General features: G+C 49.3%; 5 protein-coding genes across 5 annotated transcripts; all 5 read right to left on the reverse strand.

The window, feature by feature from the left end:
- Positions 1–144: 144 nt before the first annotated feature.
- Positions 145–3,278, reverse strand: AFUA_4G09070 (diphthine--ammonia ligase family protein). The gene has a single exon (XM_746825.2). It carries the CDS (start codon positions 3,046–3,048, stop codon positions 550–552), a length of 2,499 nt encoding a protein of 832 aa, XP_751918.1. The 5' UTR covers positions 3,049–3,278; the 3' UTR covers positions 145–549.
- A 538-nt stretch (positions 3,279–3,816) lies between these two features.
- On the reverse strand, positions 3,817–7,073 carry sebA (putative C2H2 transcription factor (Seb1)). Its single transcript, XM_746824.2, has 3 exons — positions 6,288–7,073; positions 5,610–6,216; positions 3,817–5,455 (listed from the first exon to the last, which is right to left on the reverse strand). Exons 2-3 carry the CDS (start codon positions 6,196–6,198, stop codon positions 4,188–4,190), a joined length of 1,857 nt encoding a protein of 618 aa, XP_751917.1. The 5' UTR covers positions 6,199–6,216; positions 6,288–7,073; the 3' UTR covers positions 3,817–4,187.
- A 10,782-nt stretch (positions 7,074–17,855) lies between these two features.
- Positions 17,856–19,057, reverse strand: AFUA_4G09090 (thioredoxin-like protein 1; the record flags this gene model as incomplete). The annotated part of the gene is made up of 3 exons (XM_746823.1): positions 17,856–18,630; positions 18,706–18,853; positions 18,979–19,057. The coding sequence occupies 3 exons, from the start codon at positions 19,055–19,057 to the stop codon at positions 17,856–17,858; spliced, it is 1,002 nt and encodes a 333-aa protein (XP_751916.1).
- Positions 19,058–19,808: 751 nt separating this feature from the next.
- dph4 (diphthamide biosynthesis protein 4) lies at positions 19,809–20,408 on the reverse strand (the record flags this gene model as incomplete). Its single annotated transcript, XM_746822.1, has 1 exon — positions 19,809–20,408. One exon carries the CDS (start codon positions 20,406–20,408, stop codon positions 19,809–19,811), a length of 600 nt encoding a protein of 199 aa, XP_751915.1.
- A 286-nt stretch (positions 20,409–20,694) lies between these two features.
- Positions 20,695–23,811, reverse strand: ccp1 (peroxidase). Its single transcript, XM_746821.2, has 2 exons — positions 21,768–23,811; positions 20,695–21,693 (listed from the first exon to the last, which is right to left on the reverse strand). Exons 1-2 carry the CDS (start codon positions 22,122–22,124, stop codon positions 20,950–20,952), a joined length of 1,101 nt encoding a protein of 366 aa, XP_751914.1. The 5' UTR covers positions 22,125–23,811; the 3' UTR covers positions 20,695–20,949.
- Between the last annotated feature and the right edge of the window lie 4 nt (positions 23,812–23,815).

Consider the following 23,815-nt stretch of genomic DNA (forward strand, 5'->3'; position numbering starts at 1 on the left):
GGTTGTCGCTTGTTATCGAGATGGACGCAGAAGGCGGAAGAGCTACTATTTATTCGCCTATCACATGCTTTTTTAACTTCGACGATGTTCTTATGGTACTAGTCTCAGGAGTAGCACCACCCGAAAGTACCTAGCACCAGCATACACGAGGGTAAATTGTACCACGAGATCGGTGGCTAACTCATACTAAAAATCATGTCATCATATTTTCTACCTTGTTGAGTCCGTACCCCTGTCAGCGGTTACATCCAGTAACTGCCAGAGTAGGTCCAGGCCTGCTGTTGGTGCGCCACGCGTTGGTCCCAACCGTTCTTGGCCGCACAGAACGAATGGAAGCAGAGCAGGGAGGCGAATATAGTTTCGAGATTGCAGCGCAGCCGCAGATTACTGGTTCTTACTACTGACGTCTGGTCACGCTTATCTCGGATTATTATGCCCTATCAGCCTTCAAAGGCGCTCAACGGCATCATATGTGGTTGTAAGTACTGGGTATGTTGTCGGTAAGGCGTCATTTCTTCGATTCATACTTCATCAATAGACCAAGGCTTTCTATGACTCGAGGCTCTGGAAAATAATCCCAGCTGCCAGCCTACGTCCCTTGTGACCCCAGACTGACTTGCAAGGAACGACTTCCCCTGGCCAGGTCATCAAGGGGAAGGCCTTTGTGGTATAGATCACTGCGTGCGTTAAGGCTGAGGTTACCATGTGGGCGGCTAGAATCCTCTGCAATGCTGACTTCAGATCGCTTTCTGGCTTCTCCATGTCGATTTCGATAATAGTGTAGCGCGCTTTCTGTTCCGTAACTGTCCTGGTGATACGTCCTTGGTCTGTTTCTTCTGCGTTCAATTCCAGCCCATCGCAGCGATAGCCCAGGCCTTGCCATTCAATGTCACTGGCGCGAGGAAGTTCTTCGACTTGGACGGCTAGGAAGGGAGGAGTTACTCCGCTCGATCGTAGCACCTCGAAGTTCGGTATCGAAGCCGAGACCGTCGCCTTGGGGGTCTGCTCCTCTGTCCTCCGTCCGTATTTGATATCCCACACATCGAACGAAGATTCTTCTTCGTCGATCGACTCATCGTCGCGTTTGCGGTTCATAGTCTCCCAGATGTGCCAGGCTACTTGAGCCTTAGCAGCGATGTTTTCTGCACCTGTAATAAATGCAACTGCTCCAAGCCACCAGTCGACCTGCATGGTTACACCAATCCTCCACATGTGCTGAAGAGAGAGCACTGCCCGTAGAGAGTAGTCCGAAAGCCACGATCGTTCCTCCGTAGGTGCACTATCACAGACCATTTGCATAGAGGCCGGCTCTAGAGGTATCTGCCCTGCAATGTATACTATACGTTCGGCTCCTCGCAGAGGAATAGACATGGCTTGCGAATACGGCCCAATGTTGGCTGGTGCCCAGTACGAACGAGACTGAACATGAAGGCCTTGTCGGGCATCTCTGTCTCCCAAATCAACAATGAATGAGACCATGACATTCACGCCCTCAGGAAGCTCATCTCCGCAGGCCACTGTGGCTCTTGCCGGGGGGTTAGGTTTTTTGAAAAGCGACACGTAAGAACCGTTCATCGATGCAAAATCGGCCATGGAGCGGAGCAGCACTGTAGCGAAGACAATATCCTCCGTCCCTCGAGGTATGTTAGAGGAAGACTGCAGTATCGTCCTGATCTCCTCGACAATGCCTTTCATCTGTTCAGCTGCCTCAGTGCCTGCTTCAGGCGCTGTGATGTTGCAAATGTGCCATATCCTGCCGTTCCTCAATCGACGAGGCTCACACTTGATACCCCCCGCGCTGATCGATCCAGCCAGCACTTCACCTCCGTAACTTCCTGAAGCCGACCGCACATCCGCCAGAACTCGAGCAAACGCCTCATCCAGCAGCATCGGCCGTCTTACTGACTCTGGTGTGATCGTATCTCCCTCCGTAGCCGTCTTGGGCACGCATCTCGCCCCTTTCAACCGCACGTACCCAACGCCGCCCTCACCCGTCCGTACCTCCGTCTCGCAAACCTCAATTCTCGATCTCCAAAGGAACCCCGGCCCATCAAGCGCCAAACTCTCATACTCCCCACCCTCCCCAAGCACCGCGCCCCGCAGATCCCCCGGCGCAGCAAACCGCCTCATCCCATTCACAATACGTCTCCGCAACGCCCCATCCGCCGATGACACATTCCCCCACAGAAACCTTTCGTCCAATCCCCCAGAAGCAACCTTGATGATCCGCGCCTCACACCCGCAAGCCGCCATATCCTCCAGTAGCCCGGCGTCACCCAGCAGAGACGACTCCGCTGAGAGCGCGCTGCGCTCCACAGCGGCAGGCAGCACGGGATACTGCCACAGCCAAGCAAGCGGCACGAGCCCCAGTCTCGACGCGACGTTCTCAATCCTGGTCCGCTGGTACGTGGACAAAATGGCACCGGCCGAGACGGCGTTCGCTTCAGGATGAGCCGCTTTTATCCGTCTCAGGAGGGGAACAAGCGACTCCGTCTCGTCTTGCCGATGCTGCTTGTTTTCCTCGTTCGCAGACTCAGATCCCTCGGCCATTTGGTCTGCGGCGTTGTGCCGGTAGATGCGGGACGTGTCGACCGCGTCGCCGGTGATGGGGGCCCGGTAGAGCGGGATGCCCAGGGCGGCTTCGTAGAGCGGAATCACGCTGTGTCCAATGGTTTGGTACATGAAGCTGTCGATATCTTCTTCTTCTTCTTCTTCTTCTTCTTCTTCTTCTTCTTCTTCTTCTTCTTCTTCTTCTTCTTCTTCTTCTTCTTCTTCTTCTTCTTCTTCTTCTTCTTCTTCTTCTTCTTCTTCTTCTTCTTCTTCTTCTTCTTCTGTTCCTTCTTCCTTCTTGAGATCTTCATGACTGTCCTTTGCAGCGGTACTGGCCGCCTGTCTGGATGTAGACGGGTACAGATTCGCTAGAGCGACCACCTTGTGTCCGTTTCTAATGCAGTGTAGAATGGAGTAGAGCGAATCTTTCCCGCCTGATATCAAGGCAATCACGTTTAGCCCTGGCGTTGCTGGGGGAGTCTGTGTTGGTGGCGACATTGTCGCTGGAGCTTGTCCCGCTTTGCTTTGTAGCGCAGTGAGGGGGTCATCTAAAAGCACCCCTCCTTTTGTCCTTACGTCCTCTTCAGGAGTGCTATTTCAGATTGGAAACGGGTTATTCAATTTTGGGGGATATCAGGTAGTGATTCAGATCGTCGACTATTTTAAAACAGAGCGCTAGAATGGAAGTGCGGCAATTTTGCAAAATTTTGAAATTGGATCTATGAGAGGTATACAGGCGTGTGCCCCATCTCAGATGTAGGACATGCAACAACTGACACCATCACAACAATGTCGATCAAGTTAAATAATCAATGTCAACCTTGGCAATATGACATCTATTATTCTCTATTCAAGAGTACTGTCTCATTTTCAGACAGGTATAATTTCACCAATTCTTCAGATTACCACTAGGTGAGCCACTACAAATGGTATGCACAACATATTATTAGACCACAGGGGGAATAATGCAAGGTATATATAAGTTCAATAACAGCGAGGGAGATAATACACACAAGGGGTATGAGATGGGTGAGAAACGACTGCTAAAAGGCAAATTAGATGGTACATGTGGCCAGCACAGTAATGAAGGGGGAGAAACGAAAGCATATGGAAAAGATATTACATCGAATAAGTCACAAAGAATGCAAGAGAGAACAGTATATGAAGAAGATGAACAGGCGAAAGTTGGAAAGGCTGCTGGCCTCCAATGCTTCGCAGTGAAGAATCAAAAAAAAAGACAGAGAAGGAGAAAAGGTGAAAAAAAAAAAAAAAAAAAAAAAAGAAAAAAACGAATAGTGCCCAAGTCAACCGTCCGCGCCAGAAATGATAGGTTTCGTCATGCGCTCTATTGATTTTGGTCCAGTACCCTGGACTCCGAAGTGCGCCCAAGTTTGATTGCTGTCCAGGCAGCTCAAAGCTTATGTCTTTGTAAGAGCAAGGAGCTCGTACGCCTGGATCCTTCCCCCTCTTATAAACCACCGATGCAAACAGTCCTGACGCCAATCCAAGGAAAATGACCAAGCCCGATCCACCCAGCCCCGATGCGGAAGAAGTATTAGAAAGTATATTAAGTATTAGGAGAGCTCCTGGTCTCATCGCATCATTATAGAGCTTCTAGTAGTCTCGCAAACGGAAGTTCAGACGTGGTCGTCCCGTCGGCGCTTCTTGGCAGGCCGCCCACCGACGGACGACGTGTCTGAAATAGTTCCATCGGATGACTCGCTCGTCGTCGACTTGCTCGTTGCGGCGTTGGCGGCCTCGTACAGAGCGAGGCCCAAAGCCCGCGGCTCAGGCTCATCGAACGCGGGTTGAGTGTTCGAGCTGTTTGTGTCGATAACACCCATCACAATGGAACCACCACCGTGAGTCCTGGCATGCTGAGCAAGGTTGTCGCTGCGAGAGAACTTCTTACCGCACTCATGGCACTCAAACGGCTTGTCCTGAGTGTGAAGCGAGCGGTAATGACGCTTCAGGTGCTCCTGACGGCGGAAACGACGAGAGCAGAGCGAGCAGACAAAGGTCTTCGAGGGGTCGTCGGTCAAGGATTGCTTGCGTCCGCGACGATTGACAGAGACAGGAGCAGCCGGGGACTCAGAGTTGGAGGTATTGGCGGTCGAGTTCTGACGCGAAGAAGCAGTCGACTGCTGGACGGTGGAAGTCGTGTCGGAGTGACCAGACCGGCTGGTGGCGGAAGCCTGAGTCTTCTTGGCAAGGCTGTCCGAGCTGCTCTCCGACGTGCTCGCCTTCTTAAGCGACCTGCGAGAAGTGACTCTCTTCTTCGAGCTCATTTCCTCAGTGCTCTGTGTAGCATCACCCTCGACTGCGAGAAAGTCAGTGGACTCCACGGAGGGAAGACCGGATTGGGCAAAGGCCTCTTGATCGTCCAGATCTTCCAAGCTGCGTTCACTCAAGAACTCGTCCTCATCAAGGAGGTACGTGCCTAGACGTTGCCGTTTATCTCCCTGGAAGTAGGTGTTTCCAATAGGGTGGAAGTCAACGAGCTTGTTGGCAAACTCGTCCTCCGAATCAAGGTCAGAGAAACTGTCAAAAGTGGGCAATGAACCGAGAGGATCTTCGGAGGAGCTCGAGAATGATGGCGACAGGCCCTCGTGGACCGGCAATGTCACAGTTGCGCTACCCAAAACAACCTTAGGTTCCTCCTCATTGCAGGAAAGAGTAGGCAATGGCGGTAACTCTGCAGGAGCTCCAACTGACGATTCGACTGTAAGCTGTCGAGGGTCGCAGAAGTCGGATCCAGAGGGCTCAGCTGAGAGAATCGACTGAGGATGAGAGATGAAAGTTGCCGAGTCCGGAGAGGGTGATGGAGAAAGGGATGGGCAGGGGATTTGAGCTGATAGGAGATCTGAGCTCTGGCTGGCGGTGAGGGATTGTGGTTGGATAAACACTGGAACGGGTTCAGTTAGCCCCTGCTTAGCCCTAGAATCTCCGCAAACACAATCCCCGCAACATGATCTCTTCAACACATGCATTTCAATACACAAATATTAAAAGATGGGAACAAAACACTAGACTGAACATCAAAAAATCATTTGACTCACCAGGTGTCAAAGGAGGCGAGTCAGACCGCGACCAGTCGGTGTTGGCCAGGAGCTCACAGTGCACATCGCTCTCGCAACCTTCCTTCACCCCTTCCACCTTCTCAAATGAGAAGAAGCAATCATTGATTGGGGTATGAAGAGAGCCATTGCTGGACGGAGGGCTGCTGATGGTGCTTCCAGATGTAGACAGCGGTGGGGTCGAAGGGAACCCATAGAAGTCATTGCTGACGAATCTCGTGTCCAGAGGCATGAGAGCTGGGGAGTCCTGCTGTACGATGATGGTAGGCTTGAGATGGGTCGGCTGTGGGGAGGCAATCGGGGTCATGCTGAGGGCACCCCTGAAGGCATTGGTTGTGGCCATCTGATGCATGTTCAACATAGGTTGAGCAGCATAGACTGGCTGTTGTTCTGGCATGCTGTGCTGTTGCTGAGCTTGTTGCTGTGGGTAAGACGACACTTGTCCATAGTACTGCATCTCGAACGGGTGACTGGTGAAATGTTGCTGCCGCGATTGCGACTCTGTTGGGTAGTATGCAAATGATGGCTGTCCCTGCACTGGGGTCTGTGCCATGGTGTATGTTGCGTCCATTGTTATGGGTTGCTGTGTCTGACTTTGAACAGATGTTAGTTATTGTACCGCAGTCCGGTAACAGCGGGGAGTCAGGATAAGCCACGAACAGGTGATGAGGTTAACCAGGACTCAGAGGAGATGAAGCTCTAAGCTTCGCCTTGCTGTTTGCTGATTATGCTATACGTATAATTGACCTGTATGCGTCCTCCAGTGCGTTTGTTTGGCGATGTCGCAGCTTGACGAAGGGTGACGAATATTAGGCGACAATACTGGAGATGAATGAGTGTATATAGAGGGGCTGTCTCTTCTTTCGAATAAAGGAATGACTGGAGGGGCCGACAGTTGGATCTTCCTTCCCAGCCTTCGATACTGATGTTATATCCAACGTAGACGAGTGTTTGAAGTCTGTTAAAGGAAAGACAGGGACCTCTTTTCGATACGAGCCAAACCACAAGATCTATCTATATGATTTGGAACGCTCTCGTTCAAGGCACCGGGAGACAGATAAATGACACGGAAACAGAAAGAGAGAAATAGGAAAGGAAGAAAAGAAGGCAAAAGGTTAAGTAGTTAAAGAAAGATAAAAAGGAATGACACGAAGGGAATCAAGACAGAATCTAGAAAGGGAAAAAGTAAAAAATAGTCCAGAAATCCATAGAGAATAAGAAGAAGATCAATGCAATGGAAAGTTAGCTAGAGTACAGTACAGAGAGGAAACTGAAAGTCGCGGGGAAATAACGAGAGACAGGCCAGGCCGATAACTATGGGACGAGGAGCGACGGCTAGAAGGGTGGGCAGCAGAGTGGGCACTGGGCAGTGGATAAACTGAGCGACTGATCTGCCTGTGCTACAGCTTCGTAGCGCAATTGGTAGTGGCTTCTTAGTCGTACTTTTAGTTCTAGTATTGAAGTACTTAGTTTCTCTCTAGAGGTGCACATGTGGGAGTAGTGGCTTGTACGGAGGTGGTGCCAGAAAATAATCACATTTTATTAATTTAACAGTAGTACTACAAAAAAAAAAAAAAAAAAAAAAAAAAAAAAAAAACCAAATGAAATATATTAAACCAAAAATAAAAGCAATTTTAAAAATACTGTACCATTATTAGATATTATTATTATTAGCAGTATTTTTATCCCACCCTCCCACTCCAAAGTTCCACCACTCCTAGCAAAATACCCAGGAGATATGGTGTCATAACGGGACATGAACCAGACTCTTAAAATGATCTAAATTTTGTTCCTACGCAGGAAGTATGCAGTTTGCGTAAACGTTCACAAGGGTACCTGACTTGATCCAGGTACCGTGCTGGTTTCCAAACTTTTCTCGTCCTCGGTTGCAACACTACAATCTGGGGCTGGAGATTTGCGCGTCGCAGCCAACAAAAGATTGGAAAATGCAAAACTCACTTTTCCTTCAGATAAAATGTCTACCGGCCAGTTATAATTAAATCCTCAGAAGCGGAGACCCGTGGGAGGTGGGACTGGCTGTTCCCATATAGGTAGGAAGGCAGATAGTCCGAGGGTTTTAGCAAGAGCCTTTTCATCCTCGCCATCGCAACGGGAGAAGATGATAATAGTTCGCCTTCTCCAACTGACCTAGATACTAAGTTGCAACGCAAAATGTTGTGCTCTTCCTCAATTCGGACACTGATGGGTAAGATCAACTACCCTAGAAAGACTGGTTGGAGAGACAGCGACGGATCCCGGTCGGTAGACCTGTACTAAAGAGCAATCTGCCCCACCAACTTCGGCCGGGGAACCCAAAAAGGTCTTAGTGAGTGGCGCTCAAGAGCACGAGTTGGAAACATTAGTTGGATTTGGGCCTGTCCCAGGCCCCGTTGCGAATGGAAAGTTGGCTTCAATATTAGTACGTAGTTAGATTGTTACAAGAGACATAGTACTACGGAGGAGAAGGCAGAATTGAGAGAGGCGGCAACGAAGGTGTATCCTCCCGGGAAATGCGGAGACTTACTTGCTGTCTTTCCACAAGGAGATGGACGCCTTGTCTCACCGTAGACATACCAGCCAACAGAGGGGGTGATAAATACATTGAGTGGTCGGCAAATACCGCAGCGGCGCAGCACTGTCTGAGGGCAGTGGAGGGACCTAACCTATGGGACTTGAAATGTTGACGAACGCCGTTGTCACCATGATAGTCTTGTCTCATGTAGGGGTATCTGATGGAGATCAATGATTGGCATGATCAGAAAATTTGGACTGTGAATTGCCACTGTCCCCCCGAGACCTCAGCTTCAGTGGCAGTAAAGATACACAATGCTACTGATGGAATTGAAAATGCTCATATTGTCTATCCCTCGCGCCCAAAATAGTTGCCTCCAGTAAAGAACGATGATTCAGTCCTACTTCAAGCCAGCTGACGCGCACATGTCGATAGAACCATTTTTTTTTCCACGCCCACCTCTGAGGATTGACGTGCTCGGCTTGGTTGATTTCCGTAAGAACTGACTTTGAAGGTCCCCATTTGCCAACCTTAGCCTCGTTCTAAAGGAGCACGCATCAATTTCCAGCTTCTCAGTGGACTATTTCCCATGGGTTTGGTGACTGGGAACGTTTGGGGTCCAGCCAGTCACAGAAAATCCTGGGAGGATGGGTTAAGTGGGGGGGCGCTCTTCCTCATGCGCAACTTTGCAGGAACTGAAAGGTGATGTGGCAGATTAGCAGAGTGGCAGTGGTTAGCTAACATGCTAGATAAAAAGATAGGAAGTAGTGATAACCAAAGCTTTACCTAAATTGTTCAGGGTGGTCCATCCTACAGATTTGAGCCGGCCAACCTATCAAGAGATAGTATGGTTTCTTTTCCACTTCGATTCAACCAAAAGTTGGCGAAACTAAGTGCGCTCGAGCTGCATTGGACTCGCCCGGCTAAGCTAGACAGCCCCGCTGGCATGTCCCGTCCGCCATTTGGGGAACCCCGTCATTCCAATCAAAGAGACAAAACAATCCACAAGTAGATCAAATGGTAGAAAATGGTAACTTGTTAGTGTTCAGAGAATAGGAGATCAGCGTTGCAAACTTCCAACGGGATTAGCAAGCGGGTAGTTCAACACGGTTACATAAGGGCAAAGTCATCATCAAGCCAGCCGCTAATTAGCATCAACTCCCCGTGCAGCAGCAATCTGCCTATCTAAATTTCAGCGCTCCGCTCTGATTGGTTCAAACTGTGACCACGTCGCTCAAGACTTTCCTTGGGTTTCGGGAACGAACAATTGCGCATAGTCTGCTTCTCGGATGACATGAAGCCAATTCATGTCAGTAATATAGAATGTACACTACCTTAAGAGGCATGATTGATTACTAGAGCAGTGGTGAAACGGGAGCGAACAGGGTCCACTACCCCGGAAGTGATGGCATGTTCTTCCAGACCGACACCCATATCGTCCTACTTGCCCTCAGTCTGAGAGAGGCAGGAAGCATGTATGATTGTGTGTACTCCGTCCATGCATTCAAACTACATCAATTATACGATCCACAATATTATATGCCGCAGTCAGATCCCGAATTGTTTAGCGGGATACTACTGAGCTCATCCCGAAACACCACGGTCAATAGTTACTTTATTAAAGGAGGATGCATATTATGTAGATAGGCACTGGTGTGCTTCTTATATGCTAGCCAGCAAATATCCCGCCAGTATTGAACCTACTGCGCTACTTATTCTCCGTCAGGAAAAAATTTTCGGTGGTCGACCACATTCGAGGCTGATAATCTGGGGAAAGAGAGAGCTAGAAGGCCGGACAAAAAACTTTCTTTTGGGGTCTGAAATTTGAGAGGTGTTGATAGGCAATAGTTGTGATTGTAAGGTGGTACCTTGGACACTGTTGCACATCATGTGAACAAAGAGCTGCCTCGGAAGTGGAGTGCTTGGGCCTCAGGCACTGTTAGCCTAAGTTTGGGATTCGACCTGTTAAACGGTGGATGGATCAAATTTGGTCGGGCTACTGCAGGAACAAATGCGGAGAGGCCATGGAAAGAAAAACATACATATGTCAACCCTTGCTTGACCAGATGCAAGCACTTGCTTTGTTCTGTGATAGTCATCTATACATGGGAGTAAAATATGTACTCTGTACAGTAACTATGCACTCATCCACTCAAACTCTTCGTCTGTAGGCACCTCTTTAGAGTTAGACCAAAGTGATATCAGCTTGGCTGCCTCATTATTCCAAACCCTTCTCATAATTCATGGTAAGTTGTACATAGCTGACAGATTTAGACGCCTGTATGCAAAGGGTTTTTACCTCGCCTATCTAAGAAGGCTGTCTTCGATACCGCGACACTGCCGCAGAAACGCTTGATGTTTGTTTCCTTATCAAGTACAGCCACTATCTAGTCACCAGCACTGAATGTGAGATTTTTGAAAGTCGATACATAAAGGCCCACATTCACCGCCTCCACCATGAGGGAGCTGTCATGGACTCATGATCAACGCAACTGAAACATGATGGCCGCAGGATTACTGTTTAAGGCTCGGATGATGAGATGATTTACAGTGCATAGCAAAGTGACAGGACAGAACACCAAGCAAGGGATTCCAGAAGAGCTGTCATATCTTCATGCCGAAACTGACATATATTTTGGATCCAGTGAGGACTGTAAAGCCAACAAATCACATACCCACCATTTTGCCACCAAGATAGTATAGACAACTACTCCGTAGGGTAGTCCCACATGCCTCTTCTCCAAGGGTACCTGACATATCTGTGTAACACAAATAAAACTGCTGGGCCGATATTCCGGTTGATTTCTCAAGTTTACCTTATGAATTTGGGATTTCCCACGTCCAGACCGCACAGTCGGGTGCCCTACTGACTGAACTGATTGAGAAATGAGACACCAGGCTCCCAGTACCCAAGATAAATGCTGGACATCCGTTAATGTCCATTGGTTAGTCTAAAGATAGAATCTGACTTTATTGGTCGACCCCTGACGTTTAATGGCGGAAAGGAAAGCTTCCGGGGGCCGGAACGGTCCCCCCGGCTGTTACCCAATCTCTAGCGATGACCTGACATTCAAACATGGGTCAGAGAGAATAATACAAAACCACTATGAAGTCGATAATTTCGGTAGCATCTCGCATCGTCATCGAAGCAAATAATACCAATTAGGCCGCAATATTAAATCTCCACTGCAATTTGGTTTAGGGTCGGTTGTCAGCACTATGGGCTCACTTAGATTGACAGTCTACCCACCTAGTCCTCCTCGTCTATGCATGGAAGCTGGACCAATTCGTTCGAGAAGACATCGTCGAAGGCTCTGGAGCAGTAACTAGCCTGCTAGTTTGCCTCTAGATTCCACACTTGAATACAAGGATAATTGGTCTGTACGGACTAGTCTATGGAGACCTACTTTCAGCACCTTCTACGATGTCGACCGTCGGGATACATCGTCCGATATCCGTCGAGTACCGACTGTAGTCACTACTAGTACTACTACCGTATTATTCCATCCTTGACTGATGCTGTTTGCCTTCGCGTCCCGAGGGCTTGCAGGTACAGCAGGGGTTATCGCCACAACCGGAGTGCCACACACACAAAGAATACAAAAGCCGTTGTCGCACAGACGAAAAATGAGTTCGAGGAGTCACCTCCGCCACTGCTCGTTGCCAGACGATGAACGCTGACGGATCAAAGCCATGGCCTGAAATTTGAGTATCTTGATTATAACTTTATGATATATCATAAACGTTGCGCCCATGTCATTGAGATTGTCAATCGGTGGTTCAGAACGATGTACTGTAATTCGCCCGTCCGATGTGTGGATGACATCGTTCCGAGAGTACCTTGCTTTACAGCGGACAACCTCGGGGTGTGGATTAGTCCGTACGCTACTTGGGAGTCCATACCTACTATGACAGGTAGCTCGTAAGTCGTTACCTACTGCAGACTCCCCACTGTCCGAGCACAGCATAGCTAGAGGGCTAACGTAGCCTAGAACAAACGGTCGCAACCGTTACTTTGCAAAGTTGGCAATTTCGGTATCTGGCCGACTTTGTGGAGTTTGCAGAGTATGTACTAATTACAGAGCTGATAAAAGATTTGCATAGAAGAAAGGTAAACATGTCTAGAATCTAGCATAATTTGACAAAAGACACTCAGGCCATTCTTCTTGAAGATAACGACGTAGAAAGGACTGAATGTGGGTTTCAATAGCACGTCTGTGGGCAGCGGATGGGCGGTAGTCAGAGTAAGCGGCTTCGCGGGAAGGTCCTCAAATCATCTTTGACACAATGTTGCACCATTGATCAGTAGGCGACCGTGCAAGTAATGTAGGGAATGTTCCTTAATTTATCGGCTTTCTCCGGGCGAATCCGTTATCGACTCTCACAACATGTTATCAGGTTATCAGGTTATCAGGTTATCAGGTTATTCTTTCTGTTTTGGTGTTAATTAAGAGGATGTTGTTCTGGTTGCTATGAGCTTTTAAGGTTAGGTATTAGCTTTGTGGTACGCTACCGAATTAGATTCGCGACAAGGTACCTATCTTGGGTTCTCTGTATCAGATTAGAATCCAAGAACTCAGGGTAGAAAAATTTCCAGACCTAGAAGCCCGGTGTCTGGAAGGAGAAAGAGTAAGAAACATGTCATTATCTCAAACAGTGATAACTCAAAGGTAAATGTCAAGGCGTGCACAAGTAGCCACTCAGGTTCTAGGCTTCCACTCAGTGCCACTGTGAAAACTACAAATTTACATCAGAGACGTCAAAAGTTTTGACATAACCTGATCTCATCATCATGCAACGTACAGAGTACTATGTATATCCAGTGTCATTCAACAGTGCCAAGCCGGTTTCCACTGTCATTTCGCGCCTAGTGGGAATGGCTTCAGAGTAGCCGTCCTTATACTACGGATACTTTCTGTGACACTTTACAAACAATGATACATGCATGACGACTCTGGATGGATGATTCCGGTGACGATACTCAAATGCCCTAATTTATGATCGTTCACCCTGTCCGGTCTCCAGTTAAGTTCAGATTCCCATGTCCATGTGGAAAGCTTATTATCAACGTACCAGAGCATAGGGTTCAGGAATACGAGCATGGCTGTTATGATCCCCACAGTGTCAAATGCTGCAGAATCTCAGAGCAGACTGCGCGGTCCAATCTGCTGATCCAAATATTCGTACTCTGCACATCCTGTGGTACATTATTGCATGATCATACAGTAAAACTACGAAATCTCTAACAAAGTCCTCACACCATCAGTTCGCCGCCAAGCAGAGTAATTGCGAACATCAGTAGATCCCCCACTAAGCCGAGAAGAGCAAGTGGAGGCACAACCCGAAAGACTAGTGTTGATGGTCTGTGGAGGTCTACAAGGACCTTGCTGGAAGGAGCTAAGAGCGCGAGACTAAGCCGAAAATATCTACTCCGTAAGCATTGGTGTCGAGCTCCACATCCCAAGGTCGGCAAGCTCGAAATCTGAAACAGACTACGCGTACCCCAAACCCTCCAATTACAGGAATGGGCTGACTCGGGAAAAGTGGCGACGAGGTCTGGTGCCCAGTTATGGTATGTCGTGAGTCTGAAGTGCCTGTCTTGGATTCCTGGTACGGAGTCATTGAAAATGGTATCTACTCCATAGATATCGAACGACATTTGTCAAGTGTCTGATAGCTGTTTCCGTGCTCGAATGCAGATCCTCATTGATCGAAACCATGGAGACAATTCTTGGGGAAAATTGCGAAAGAATTTGCTATTCATACGCCTCGGGCAGCATCCGCGAGAGCTTCCTTGGAAGAGGATCCTGTGAGCTAAGAGTTTTCCAGTTTGAGTCTCTCTAGCAGTGATTCAGAACTTATGATCAGCCCTCTTGCATAGACTGTCGACTAGTGTTCTAACTCAGGCCGTAGAAGACACCTCGAACACTGGACTCTTCCTTCTAGAGCGGCCCCCTTCAGTACCAGCCTAGAGGTTAGAAAGAATCCAAATCCAAACCTCAACACAGCCGGCACGTGTCTCCAGTGCCAAGCACGCGCCTTCAGCATTGATAGTAAGGGTAACATCCCCGTCTGGCGCCACCATAATCAATGATCTAGCCACCTTCGTTAGACACTGTCTGTCGATGTGCGCCGGTGATTGGAAGAGATTACTAAAACTGAAGCAATGGTAATCGGAGCATGATTCTGGACGCTGCAGTTCTACAAGTTTCCGCCAATGCCAAGCAGTTATATGTCCTCTTAGGATAGCCCTAGACGACAGGACGGTATTCGCTACAGGAGATTTTGATGTCATCAAGTGCCTCAGGCTAGTCATTTAATCTAAGGATATCCGCGAGGCTGTACGGAGTATAGTTTTTACTACAGGGTACACCACGCCATCTAATGTCTGGCTATCGTCAAATGTCAAATATATTGCTGCTGTCGAGTATTGACAGAGCTAAATAGCCATAACGATAACAGCCCGTGGCGACTGGCGGGACCCAATGTCATTGGTCAAGAGGACTTTCCTTCTAGCCTTGATAGGTGGCCAATTTGCTGCTGTGGCTGGTCTAAAGCAACCCCCCAGTATGCCGAATGCACGGCACTTCCATTTAGGCGAAACACACGATGGGGCCAGCAGAGCAAGGTTTAAGGAATCACTGTGTGCAGATGAAGCTCGTGATGAAATCGCCATCTGTTTAACGTCTGAAGAGCGTCCCGTTACCTTACATTTCTTCCAGAGAAAATAGCATGTCGTCAGTGGGGAGGACTATTGTGGTTGATCCTCATTATCGAAGAAGATCATACAATTGAAGGGCTCAAACACGTGCACTTATGGCAACTACCCAGCGCTCACAGCTTGATTGTGTTCCATGGGTGAGCTACTGCATGCTAAGTCTTTATGGAGGACGCGGGATGCAGATTTGCCCTTCGATTTGTGGAGGCGGACATGCTAAACCGGCGCTAGCCGGCTACTATACCGTACCGTAGAGGCGTGATGGAGTGGGAGGTCCTGCGTGGGCGATTTTCTGTTCCTGCATTGGTCGGCAGCTGGCATTGGTTGACGATGCCGAGTCTAAGCTATCTGCGGTATGTTGTTGATCTGAAGGTCTGATAATAATAACAGAGGCGGTGGACAGCCAAAGGATGGGATCAGCCTTCCAAGGTTCCCCAGTCCTCCATAGTCCATTCGACCGGAGAGAGTCTAAGAGCTCGTATCTCTCCCAGGTATGGAGAAACCATCAAACTCTCCATGTGGCTCAGATCTCCATGTTCGAAACAGACAGCAAGGGTGACGAAAAACAGAGTTCGTCCGGTGCCGCTCACCGTTGACTAGACAATGCCATTCCTCTGGTAACTCTCGTGACGGAACTCTAACCCTGGAGGTTACTGAGCGCTGGGATGATGAAGACATGTTTGCCGACGACCTCAGCATATTCTCACGGTAAAGCGGGGTGGGTTACGCTGCTGTTATCCGGATATCGGAGCTACCTCACCATACATGACTCAATCTGCTACCTAGCCTGTTAAATGTCTATTTCTGAGACATTATCCGCCTATCACGTCGATAGCTGGATAAGTGTCATACCTAGACTGACGGTGGCCCGTCACACCCAGACATCCATAGTGGGCAGTGAGTTATGAGTGCTTGTTATTACGTCTCCCAACTTGCTACTACATACAACCGCAAGCTAAAGGATCACCAAGGTTTGTGGAGAGTGTCTAGGTCAAGGCTGTACATTTCTTTTTCAGTTAGCTCTGGGGGAAATGATCACGGTTTGCTGATACAGAGAGGTGCAGATATCGAATCAAGTCTCCGCCTGCGAAGCTAGGATAGGCCATCTCAAATAGCCCACCCCGACAATTCCAGGTGTGAACTCTATCTGGAAGGATTCAATACCGCGCTCCTCCACATTCCGACGGACCACTTTGACGCCTTTGAGTATTTGGCCAAGAAGCTCAGAGACTAATCCGCTGCGGTGGCTCCCTCAGACCACAATGCTCGCCAATCGAGTTTCAAAGGCGTGGGTCGCCAAAGGGACCATGCGTGTGACAATTGGAACGGGCGTTGGTCTGGAGCTCGAAAGAGATGTGATGATATGATGTGCTTTCGCTCCTTTAGGGCTTGATTGACGGCGTCTCCCAAGTTCAAACCCTTTGTTGCTGATCGGCACCCGAACCTGGCTCAGAAGTCTTCCCAATCACTGGTTCCCGCATGCAGATTCCGTCATTCTGCTAGAATGGATGGTCAGTCGAGGAGCGATCTTAAGAGAGAAGCGATAAGCGATTGGAGTGTATCCTTGGCAGATCCTTCAGCACGAGATCATAGTGGCTGTGCGGTTCCATGGCTCGAAGTGGAAATCATTGGAGACTAAATACGGATCATAGCACAGAACATGAGGGCATTCCACAAGGTGCGCTGTGCGTGCTGAGTATTGGGCAATGACCCTGGCGCAGCGACCAAGTTGTGTCCTTGACTCCTCGCCCGTGCTTGATAGTCTGCTCGAGACTTTGGGTGCTGTGGGGAAGAGCTACCATGAGAATCAAGTTTGAGAGCAGCAACATGTGCCACGTAGCCTAACACGGGCATCAGATCGGAGTATCTTCGGGGTATTCTACTGCTGATTATGGCCCTGCCGCAGTGAGCATGTCTGCACCCAAATGCAAGATTGCATGAAAAACCATGAACCTTGTCCAACTTCTACACACACGCAGGCTGATTAAGGAGCCTAAAATGGCAACACAGCACGAGACCATCTAGATCGTGGAAATGCTTATGCTAACCTACATGAACAATACCACACAGCAGCCGAACCCTGTTGACTGTGCCGAAGATGGCAGCATCTGCAGGTTCTGAAGAATCCAACGACCAGCGCATAGGGCCAGGCCATAGAATCCCTGCTTCCTGTATCACCCAGGGTCATCCTCAGACGAGAGGACAACAGTATTGTTCCTCCTTTGGGGGGGTACACGTTCAATACGACCAAACGCGTGGACACTAAATAAACACTGCTCGAACGAGCACTATCCACCACCAGAAATAACAGGTATATGCGAAAGCCTCAGTGGATGTAGTGTTGAGATCATGCTCCCAGAGGGAGACTCAGTCTCTTCCTATCATATATTCATCCAATTGTCTCATCACAGGCTTTGTCTGAAGAAAACAAAAGAGAGAAGAGAAGGAGAGAAATTTTCTATGTACTTTACTCGCTTGGCATTTCGTAACCCACACAGAGAATCATGCTTATGTAATTAATACTGGGGTGTCCCAGCCGCAACGGAAAAACAGTATCTCCATCGTCCGAATTTCACACAAGGATAAATTTCGTCGCAGCCAGCCAGCATTCTTATTTTTTTTTTCTTTTTCTTTTCTTTCTTCGTGCGGCGACACAACTACTATTTCACCCGTGTTGCCTGGACATCAATTCTCGTGATGTTATCCCAGGTGTCAGTTGTGTCACAGAGCGACGGAATTGCACGCTGGTTCTACTTTATTGGTCTTTCTGAATTTTATCAAGGATGAGACCATTTGGTTTGGGATCGGACAAACTTTACTACTCTTCTCTCATGTGGGATTGCGATATATCGTAGCGATTAGCGATTAGCAAGTGAAAAGAATTTTTTCGGGAATTGTTTTCTTGGAAGTCATTGTAGGTCGTAAATCTAGTCTCGTATGCTATGTCCAACACAGTCCTCCGTACAGAAAATGCCGGGTTTGCAACTCCTGGCGGAGCTTATTCGCCCGGCTCATCTCCAATCTTCTCGAGTTTGCCCATTTCTCTCTTCTCGCCGGCCTCGCCAAAGATCCTGATTCTATCCACGCGGAGCTTCTCGCTGTCTCCATCCCCATCAACGAAGAAGAGAACCAAGGATGTGACGTTCTGGAACTTGACAAACCGCAAATCGATCTTCGCCGTCGCCGTCTTGGGATCCCAATCCTCAGGCTGAATCGTCACAGTCTGCACCGGCGTGATGTCATCCGCCTCGTCGAACCCAAGGACATGCGAGCGGTTAGTGTACAGCTGAATAGTCTTCGGACGCATCGGGGCCTCGTCGTCGTCCTCCGACGGAGACGCAAGCGAAGTCACCTGGAGCGAATGGACCTTGAGCGTTGACTGGAACGGAATGAAAAGCATCAGCTGCTCGTCGGTATCGCTCTCCACCCAGTCCGCGGGGGCGCCTTCCTTCCTCTTCCCGTTGTTACTCAGCGCAGACGGCTTCGACGGATCGAAAAGCGTCTTCGCGGTGCCGAAGTCGCTATCCCAATTCAGCAACTCCAGGCCCTTGGGGTCGTGCTGGTCCGTGATATCGCTGTATCCCTTGGGCACGGCGGCGCCGATCCAGCCGTTGCCGCCGCTAAGATCACCTGAGGCCTCGCCGGAGGCGGAGTTGTCGTTCTTGTTTGCTTCATCGGCGAGCTTGCGGACAGCGTCGGAGAGGGCTTTGGGGTCTGCGCCGCGGACGGTGGAGATGGGGCGGCCTTGCTGGAAAACGATGAAGGTGGGCATTCTGGTGAATCTGTCAGTATCTGTGCGTTTCTCTGAATACGAGCGAAGGTGTGGCTGGTCGCAGGTGTTGACGTACGCTGTAATTCCATATGCACGGGCAATGTCTTGCTGCTGGTCAACGTTGACCTTGGTGAAGGTAATCCGGTTCGGGCGCGAAAGCTGTTTGGCCAGCTGCTCGTACGCGGGGGCGATAGCTTTGCATGGTCCGCACCAGTCTGCGTAGACTTTGAGGAGATAGTCAGTAGCTGTCCGTAGCACGGGGATGAGTATGCATAAGCTCGTGGTCTGGCTGTGGTCGCGGCCAGCCAGACCAGTGGCGGGGGCGGGGAATCAGGAACAGCGAGCTTACAGTCTGCGACAACAAACTTGGAAGTTGATAGAAGCGTGGAGAATTGCTCCTTCGAGGAGATGTGGACAAGTCCCGACATTATGGCGGCGGAATTTGACCAGCCAGGGAGATGAATGGAGGAAGGAGGATGTTGACGGTGGGAAAGAGGGATATGGTGGTTTTCTGTTTTGGACCAAATATGTCATCAGCTGAGCCCCTCCACATCGCCGACAGCATCAACAGTGCTTGTAGTCCAGGAATGCATGACATTAGTTTGGAGCTTGTCTTTAGCTCTAGATGGGAAAATTGTGCTTGATCGATTGATGACCCTGATTGAACCTGTTATTTTAACGACTGGTTATAGTCACTGCCATGCTAATTTATATATAAAATCATTCCTCGATTTCATACTGGTACCAATTCATAAGTTCGCGAAACTCATGCATCAACTTCATTCTCCATTCCGTAAGAATGTCGCATAGACGCAATAAATTTATATGAGCGTCCTATACGTAACAGCCATTCCTCGACACAGTGTCCAACTTGTGGACAGGGGCCAACTGTCCCGGACTGGCACAAATGCTCTCTGTACAGGAGCCACCAGGTCTCTATACCCAGCAAGCTCCCTGAGTGACGCCAGAGTTGTGACGCGTGACGACTATTCGGACAAGCCTGGATCGAGCCGACGACGCTGAACGTGACACTCCGATCGTGCCTCTCAGTCCTCTGTAGAAGACTTAATCCCATCCAGCGACAGCCAGAGAGTATCTAGCCTCGATCTCCGACGACCAGAGCAAGAGAGGAGGGCATATAGTCAATCAATTTCAAATCCCACTTCGAGCCATTCAAGGTCAACCATCGCCCTCCTCCATCGCAAACAAAATCTTCATCCAGAGACTACACCCCCGGCACCCGATCACAACCTCACCATGCTCAGCCTCCTTCTCTAAATCCTTCTCGGTAACCATGAACCCCCTCTCATCTCCACACCGGCACCCCCGATACCAGCACAGTAGTCCCTCCCCATCGCCCATCTCCTCACATACAAGATCCTCCAAATCAACTACCTCGAGACCTGTATGAAACGCTGCCTCCGCGCCCTTGTCCCCCTTCCCCGCCGTCACCCGCTCAAGTCGGAGGACACGATCATATTCCGCCCGCAGGGCAGGGTCAGAAAGCGTCTTGTAAGCTGCTGTTATCTCGTCGATGGTGAATGTCGGAGAGGTATCAGCGTTGCGGTCGGGACTTGAGCGGTAAGCGGTTTTCGTATCGTGTGTGTGTGTGCGTGCGGGAGTGGCTGCGACTGAAATCGCTTTGTCCGGGTGATGTTTCAGGAGAGCTTTGTGATATGCGATTTTGAGTTGTTGTTTGGATAAGGCTGCTGGGGGTGTTGTAAATGGGAGGTTGAGAATATGGTAGTAATCATGTCGCGGGGTCTGGGATTTGATCATGCTGTGAGCGGTGCTCTGGGAGGTTGTGGTAGTAATCGAGAAGGGAATAGGCGAGGCACTTGTTACTCAGGCATGAGTGTTCCTTAATCATAGAATGGAGTGAAAAAGGTGAGTGGGATGGAGCCCGCGGATGTTGCATCGGATCAAAAAATGCGATGTCGGGTTACCGCCACCCTCTTGATCTGCAGCGTTTCCGCGGTATCTGTCTGTGTTCTTGCCGCCTGCAACATGAACATCTTACATTGAATGTGGGCTATGCGCCTCGCTCTTCAGGCAAAATTCAGGATATGCAACAGAATTCAAATCTTCCTGGTATTGTTTATGCTAGGAATATGTCTATTGGCACAGATACAGTTTAGAACCCAATATATGACATGCTCCAACGCGTCGCTCCAAGTTTCTCAGGGTAAACTAAGTGTCACACAATGACATGGCCATCAGAAAATGACAAATCACATATCGGATATCAAGATACGAACAAACCAGAAATGCAGTGCTATCCAGGAAATGAAAAGAGATTGAAAGTCAACAGTGAAATTCCTTACTCAGAGGTCTTGAAGACGTAGCGGTCCTCAGCCTTGCTGGTAAAGGGGACACCAAGCTCGAGAAGCTTGACGAAAGCGTCCGAAAAATCCTTGAAGAAGGCATCGCTGTCCCTGGCATAGCGCTCGACGTGCTTCTTGAACTCCTTGTCCTTGATCAGGGCAAGATCGGCGGGAAGCATCATCAGGGTCTTGGTGGTCTTGTCAGTGAACTGGGCGGGGCCGTTCCACTTCCGGTTCTGCCACTTCTCATCAACAAGCAGCCGGAAGAACTCGTTGGTGAAAACGGTGGGGCTGAAGTCCCAGGGGCCGTCGTAGCCAGAACGGTCTGGGTGAGCACGGCCCAGAGCGTGGGCCCCGATCAGAGCAACGATCTCCTGGTCGTTGAATCCCATGCGGTAGAAGATGTCACGGATGTGTCTCTGGTCCTTGGAAGCGTCGGGGAGACGTCCATCAGGGGTGCAGGCAGCTACGTCCTTGTCCTGACGGCCAGGGCGCCAGGGAATGGTGGGACCACCCAGTTCCTGGATGGCGCAGGCGCCGGCCAGAGTCCAGAGATCGGAGTACGAAATCCAAGGAAACTGGGCCTTGATGGGCTCGAGGAAGTCCCGAGCAATCTTGAGACCAGCGTTGGCACCGTGGTCGGACTCGGGGGCGAATCTCATGGTAGCGCCGTTGCTTCCTCCAGTGCCGGTTTCCTTGTCATAGGTACCACTTGCATGCCATGCCAGACGGACGAGAACCTATCAAAACACCACAAGTCAGCACACTGTCCATCGCCCATGTATTTCATTGACAAATGGAGAAATAATCTTACAGGTCCATAGCTGCCATCGTCATAGTCGGTCTCATCGGCAAGACGGCGAGCGATGGCGTCGTACACCTTCTGGTAGTCCTCCTTGCCAGGAACAAAGGTCTTGGAGGTAACGGAATCGCTGCCGTTCAGGTAGAGGTATGCACCGGCACCACCAGCCACGGCGAGACCAGCCCAGAGGAAGACGTTCGACGAGGATTTGCCGGAGTTGGCTTCGGAGGCATAGCCACGACGACCAGCAGCGCGGAAGCCCTGAGCTGGGAGAGCAAAGCGAGCGGCGCGGACAGCAGGACGGAAGGAGGAGGTAGTAGGAGTGGAGCGCAAGAAGGCGCGCGAAGCAGATCTAGCAGCCGAAGCCATTGTGAAGTAGAGGACGCGCCGGAAAGGAATGTGTAGGGATAAATGAGCTTTCGTTGATTGCGGAGGAAGGGCAGGAAGAGGGATAGACACTTTCTAATATACAAAAGTCGATTTACGAAGAAACAGAGTGAGAATCTGACAAAGGGAGAGGGAAGGATAAGAAGGAATGAGGAAGAGGGCAGGGATAACTGGCTACTAATAAAGTGCAGCAGCTCTTGCCATTGCATAAGAGATATCCCCTCATCCTTCTGCTGCCGCTCCTCCTCCCTGGACTACAAAAACGCCGAAACCTATCGAAGCCCCAGGAGGAGCCGTAAGAACCAATCACGATACACAGATTTGTGAGCTCTGGACCCGATTCTTTTGACTCAGCAGATGTTCTCTCCGCATTTTCCCAGAGGTTCTGCTTTTCTTTGGCATAAGGCAGATAGATAGACCAAGCCTCGGGAGGGGGATATTGGATCATGAATGGCCGTGGCAATAAGCCGACCCATGGCTCCCTCTGCCCATTTGCCTCCTGCACTTGAGATACAACTGACCATTTCTTTGAAACATCTACTATGTTTGTGTTGATACCATTATCCTTTTGTCAGTATAAGAGATCGAGGTTTGTTAACAATCAGTTGTACTAGCAACGATGATAACCGAAGACGGCTCGTCGGGCGGATCCTAAAACCGCCATAACATTATTAACAGGGACACGCTCTTTGGCAGACAGACTCGAGCGTCTCAATAACCGCGGCAGATTCCGATCTCCACTCTCCCTTTCACGCTCATTCTTCATTGGTGTCCCTGCTTCCCTAAATATCTCACTCATCCTAAGTTCGAGACTGGCTGTGATTAATCATCGATTCAAGTGGATGATTGAACAGGTCACCAAATATATTCATCACATCGACTCGGGTGCGCTGATTATCATGACAGACCGGCATGATACTAGGTACCACAATAGAAACCGGTTGATGAAAGGACGGACTTTGGCTTGGACATCATCCACCCCTCGATTGCGTTATTCAGCACATCTTGCGTCGCGAAAACCTCTTAGATCAATGCAACCGGAAGTTGATAAGCTATTATGACTGTCTTCATGATCAGGAAGCCTGGAGGTATTGCCTTAAGACCCAAGATGCTTCCAAGTATTCCCTACAGGAGGTTCACATAGGGAACAATATGGTCCGCATTGAGATACTCTCATTATGATACAACAAAGGTAGGATGTCCGTCGTAAAAAAGTCCTGCCGTTCGAGAAAGACGAACACCAGGGTGGAGTAGACGCAGCTCTGCTAAAAACTGTTTGGTTTTGATCTTCCACTGAACGAACAAATTGAAAAGCATACGACTTGGCCATGGAGAGACTAGACGCGTGCTGTGTGGTTATAACAACATTGGTTCAGAGTACAGAGTACAGAGGAGACAATATCGAGTCTTGTATTGAGACTACAGGCAATAGCTCATACATCATTGAGCATGGCGCAGTTCGCATTATGCGAATTGCCCCTTGATGAGTGTTTTGTTGAAGAGAGGAAGAAGAGGGAAGGTCTTTGCAAAGGAAAAATATGAAAACTTCCACAATCGAGGTCACCTGATTTCGCATACACTAGTGCACTGTCTGTATATCACGTGACGCACTGTCGACGTTCCCTTTATATTCTTCTAACCCACACAACAATTTCCTCCCTCTTCTTCTTTTT

Source organism: Aspergillus fumigatus, chromosome 4 (assembly GCF_000002655.1).
Source record: "Aspergillus fumigatus Af293 chromosome 4, whole genome shotgun sequence".
In the NCBI taxonomy this organism is placed as follows: Eukaryota; Fungi; Ascomycota; class Eurotiomycetes; order Eurotiales; family Aspergillaceae; genus Aspergillus; species Aspergillus fumigatus.